We start from the raw sequence: 4330 nt of genomic DNA, 5'->3' as shown, positions 1-4330 counted from the left end.
GTCTACAGGAACTCTTCCCACAGAGCCGTCATTACTGGGTCAGACACTCATCATAAGCTCACTCATCATCCCTCAAAAGACAAAGCATGACAATGACAAAGTTGAGCACCAAATTGTAGAGCAACTTCTTTTATCTTTAATGTTTATAGCTTGACTACCTTTCTCAGGCGTAACCAGTAGCAGTGCCACTCCTCCAAACACAAGCTCGAACATAACTTGGTTTCCAACATAAAATAAAACAAACCTTAAATTCAAAGTGAAACAGAGCCAATCATATTGAGTCAGAGAACAGATCTCTCGACCAATCAGGCGTCTGACTCTCATCGTCACCATTAGATCCATCAAGCGTGGTCTCAAAAGCTGCCTCGCTACCAAAGTCTCCTTTTCGTGAAAAGCCTGATGATGTGAGAGCTTGATCCAAAACACATCTTTTACCATCAACTCTCCCTTTCTCATCACTGCAGTTGATGTCCACGTGCCGTCTTCTTCCGAGCAACATGCTCGGGTGTGTTTTCCCAGCAGGTGTAGGAGCAACGATTCCTTCATCATCCTCCAAATTAAAGAAAGTCATATCACTGGCTTGTAGATCATGTTTAGGATTTAATATTTTCATTGACTCCAGGTTTAAATTCCTTCTCTGCAGATTTACATGCTGCCCGACCTGAAGATGCGTTTTATGCTTGTCTTGTCTCCTGAACTTCGCTTCTGGAACAAGTCTGTGCCTTTGTCTGCTGAACGTCCTGCTGTGTGTCAAGTTTTCTTTTATACTTATATTTTTGAAAAAGGGTGATTGTGTTAAATGGACTTTCACAACAGGGGTGGACTGAGAGGGAGGGACAAACTCAAAATCATGTGTTTCTTGTAGAATTAAGCTGCATTTAGTTTCTTTCTCTTCCTGCTTGCGTGGCGTAACATGACTGACATCACATGTGCTTTTATTTATCAAGTGCTGACGATCAGTGTTGGAGAACAATTTGCCAGTGTTTGTCTTCAAAATTTCTGTTTCCACGTTCAGCATCTCCGTGTTCATGCTGATCGTAAACGTGTTACCGAATAGGTCGGCTGAACAGTTGTAACTGTCCCCCTCGTGCCGCTCTTCTTCTGCTTCTTCATAACACAAAGAAGAGTCGTTATCTTCTTGATTAAACTCATCAGAAGAACTCTTTCTGCGTTCATGCATGTTCCTGCATTTAACAGGAGTTTCACATGCTGCTGAAGGTGCATTGGTGACATCCAGTAATCTCGGTGAATGGCTTGTTCCTGTTTTCACCTTTCTCTGGCTGACAGAAGCTGATCCAACAGCTAGCTCGTTGTTTTCCAGGAATGTTTTTGGTATTTTATTTTCATTGTTCGCATCCAGATTCATTCCCGTTTCATCATCAACATTCTTGTTTTCTTCATCTAAAAACTCTGCAAGACTCTCAGAGAAAGGCAAATCCTCCCAAACCAATGAGCTTGATGAAAATGTTCTGCTCTTTTCTCTGATATAAAACTCCCTTTGGGTGAGGCTGGAACTTTTCTGGGCAGGCTGAGAAAGTCTACACCAATTATTTACACTCAGGCTGTTTCTAACAATGTTTCTCACAGATGAGTCTGAATGCTCCAAAGGGAGAAGGGGAGTTTTCTCCTCTGTTCCTTGGTGACTCTTCGGGCAGCCTCTTTCCGCAGGAAATGATGTTGAGCTGTTGCCATTATGTCTGATGTTTTCGTCTCCATTAGCCTGAGTACTGTAGTCGTCTTCCTGCTCCGCAGAGGAAGTCACAAGTCCAAGTGATTGTTGCCATGGAGGGGTGGGAGAGAGGGTGTCGTCCTGGTGTTTTGATCTAGGTTGGAAAAGAAAAGCAGCTGTGGATTAATGTTGGTAACAAACAAGTTACCAGAAAACTACCAGACAGAAAGTAATGTAGCATTCCCTTACCGTAGGAGTGGCTGGGACAGAAAACCAGATGGAAACAGAGTGGAATCACTAAAGCTGCTGTTCTGTGACTGACTGGGAATCAGAAGCAGGGGTGAAGCTGAAAGTCTGCCCGCTTTGCTGCAATCAGACTCCGATTCTGACGCTTTCCGAAGAAGACTCTGATAATATCTGACCACTGTACAGCCTGCCAGACTTGTGGTTTTGGGCAGAATCATTTGATTGGCAGTGAACTGGGATGTGTCTCTAAAGTTAGAGCCTTTTGAACGAAGTCCTTCAAACAAACATCCATTTTCTGTTCCACTCAACTAGAAAACACAGATAAGAGCAGAGAGTAAATCGGTAAATCGGGACAATACCTGTCAGTGCTCTATGTAATAATGACATTATTTCTGAATCGGATCTGGAATTTCTTAATTTTTTTGTTACCTACATCTAATATCAACAACAGTATAAGTTGTACATCACCAGCAAGTAGTACATCATCCCAATAGATTTGTCACTATTCAGGATCAAACTAAAAATAACTCATAGTTGTATCATCCCTATAGTGGAAAATATTTAATGTTTTTTAAGTTTATTACCTTAATACCAAAGATGAAACGTCTACCAATGAAACAGTCCTTGACGGCTTTTATCAATAAGGTGGATCTTGTTGATGGTTCGATCTCCACTAACCTACGAAGGGACAATGATAATTCACACAAGGCTTTTCCTTTACAGAGATGATCATAAGCTGAAATTTTAAACTATACCTCATTAAATATTACTTTCAAGAAAAAAAAGTTATGTTTTTCCTTCAAAATGCTAATGATGCAATTCCACTGAATACCGTCTATTTACATAATCTACTAAAGTCTTCTTTCATCTCTTGATAACAATTTCTGCTAAATTATGTATACTGCATCTAAAGCTGGATATATATTATAGTATCACTTTAACCATTTGGTAGAAGTAAGCAATTTATTATTTCAAAGTTTGACCATTTACAAAACATTGAAATTGATGGACTTACTTCTGTAATCCACTTGCATGAATGCCGAAAAATGGGTTTAAACTATTCCCAAAGACCGTAACACCAAATATACATCTGTCCCGGGTCACCCTGAAGGAGAGGCGGTATCTGTATTCAACCTGTTCTCCTAGATATCTGTAACCACACTTGCAGCACCTGTATCTGAAAAGGTAAACAGAGGAAACGTGAAAGTCAAGTTGTCAGGGAACCACAGCTTCTAGTCCAGGTTTGGTTGTAGGCTTGTTTTTGTTTTTTTTTTGTTTTGTTTTTTTTTTACCTCGTCGTGTCCTGTTGTTCAATATCGACCCTCGAGAAACAGCATTTACAGCATGGATAAAACACGCAGGTATCTTGCAGAGACAACACGGCACAGTGCACCAGAGCTCGTCTGACAGACATGAAGCCAAGCAGGAGATCAAGCCGACACGGAGCTGCAGCTATCCGATTAACTTCTGGCTAACCAAAACTTTTATCCAATTTACCATCTTTACTTTTACGAGAATGTCACCGAAGACCCTTTCGTTACAATAGCTCTTAATACATGAGAGTATGGGGGGGGGGGGGGGGGGGGGGGGAATTACGTTTTATATTTAACTTCAGTTTCACCACAGTGTTGAAGCTGCTGCTAAGACCGTTGTAAACTTCTTCTTCGTCTGTTTTACTCACAGCTCATAGTTATCTCGATTAGCTTTAGCGCCACTCTGTGGACAAGGTGTAGAAATGCAGCTTCTCGGCAAATGAACGCAAAATTGTTCAATTTTGTCATTCATTTATTAATTCACTCATTCTCTATACCAGCAGTTCTCAACCTTTAAGCAACACAGTATCCGTTGTGAAATATTTTTGCAGCCAAGTACCCCCAACACTGCATAGCTTTAGCGCCACTCTGTGGACAAGGTGTAGAAATGCAGCTTCTCGGCAAATGAACGCAAAATTGTTCAATTTTGTCATTCATTTATTAATTCACTCATTCTCTATACCAGCAGTTCTCAACCTTTTAGCAACACAGTATCCGTTGTGAAATATTTTTGCAGCCAAGTACCCCCAACACTGCAAAGTACTTTTGGTCAAGAAAGAAACATGAACAACAGCACTTTGTCATTTGTGTCTGGTTTATTAAAATTTAATCGTGCAAAACAATGGCAAATATTTTGCACATCTCTACTACGCTTCAACCAGAACTCCATCATTTGCACTGTCAAGGTGACAGTGACTGATGGATATGATTTGGCTTGTAACGGGTGGGGTTCAATTCATATCTGAATGTGGGATTTTGGGAGGAATAAAATGGTGTAAGTCTGAATGTAACTTCAGTTTATGAATGTACACTTACATTTATTAAAATATATGAAATGTTTATGTAATTTTATATTATTTCATTGTATTTAAGGATGTTTTAA

The 4330-nt window shown here is 40.2% G+C and overlaps 1 protein-coding gene across 1 annotated transcript; it reads right to left on the bottom strand.

Annotated features, from left to right (window-relative positions):
• Positions 1–229: 229 nt before the first annotated feature.
• ddias (DNA damage-induced apoptosis suppressor) lies at positions 230–3375 on the bottom strand. The gene is made up of 5 exons (XM_079260170.1): positions 3208–3375; positions 2931–3092; positions 2500–2593; positions 1919–2223; positions 230–1823 (listed from the first exon to the last, which is right to left on the bottom strand). Exons 1-5 carry the CDS (start codon positions 3327–3329, stop codon positions 272–274), a joined length of 2235 nt encoding a protein of 744 aa, XP_079116296.1. The 5' UTR covers positions 3330–3375; the 3' UTR covers positions 230–271.
• Between the last annotated feature and the right edge of the window lie 955 nt (positions 3376–4330).

The sequence above is a fragment of the Telmatherina bonti genome, assembly GCF_933228915.1.
Source record: "Telmatherina bonti genome assembly, chromosome: 1".
NCBI lineage: Eukaryota > Metazoa > Chordata > Actinopteri > Atheriniformes > Telmatherinidae > Telmatherina > Telmatherina bonti.
This window is presented reverse-complemented; position numbering and strand designations above follow the sequence as displayed.

What these genes read in the sequence shown, in the direction of transcription:
- ddias (XM_079260170.1), bottom strand. Translation starts at nt 3,329, where the DNA reads ATGTCTGTCAGACGAGCTCTGGTGCACTGTGCCGTGTTGTCTCTGCAA. An exon ending in GAACAACAGGACACGACGAG is followed by an intron (nt 3,093 to 3,207) that starts GTAAAAAAAAAA and finishes TTACCTTTTCAG; the next exon opens with ATACAGGTGCTGCAAGTGTG. An exon ending in CATGCAAGTGGATTACAGAA is followed by an intron (nt 2,594 to 2,930) that starts GTAAGTCCATCA and finishes GTCCCTTCGTAG; the next exon opens with GTTAGTGGAGATCGAACCAT.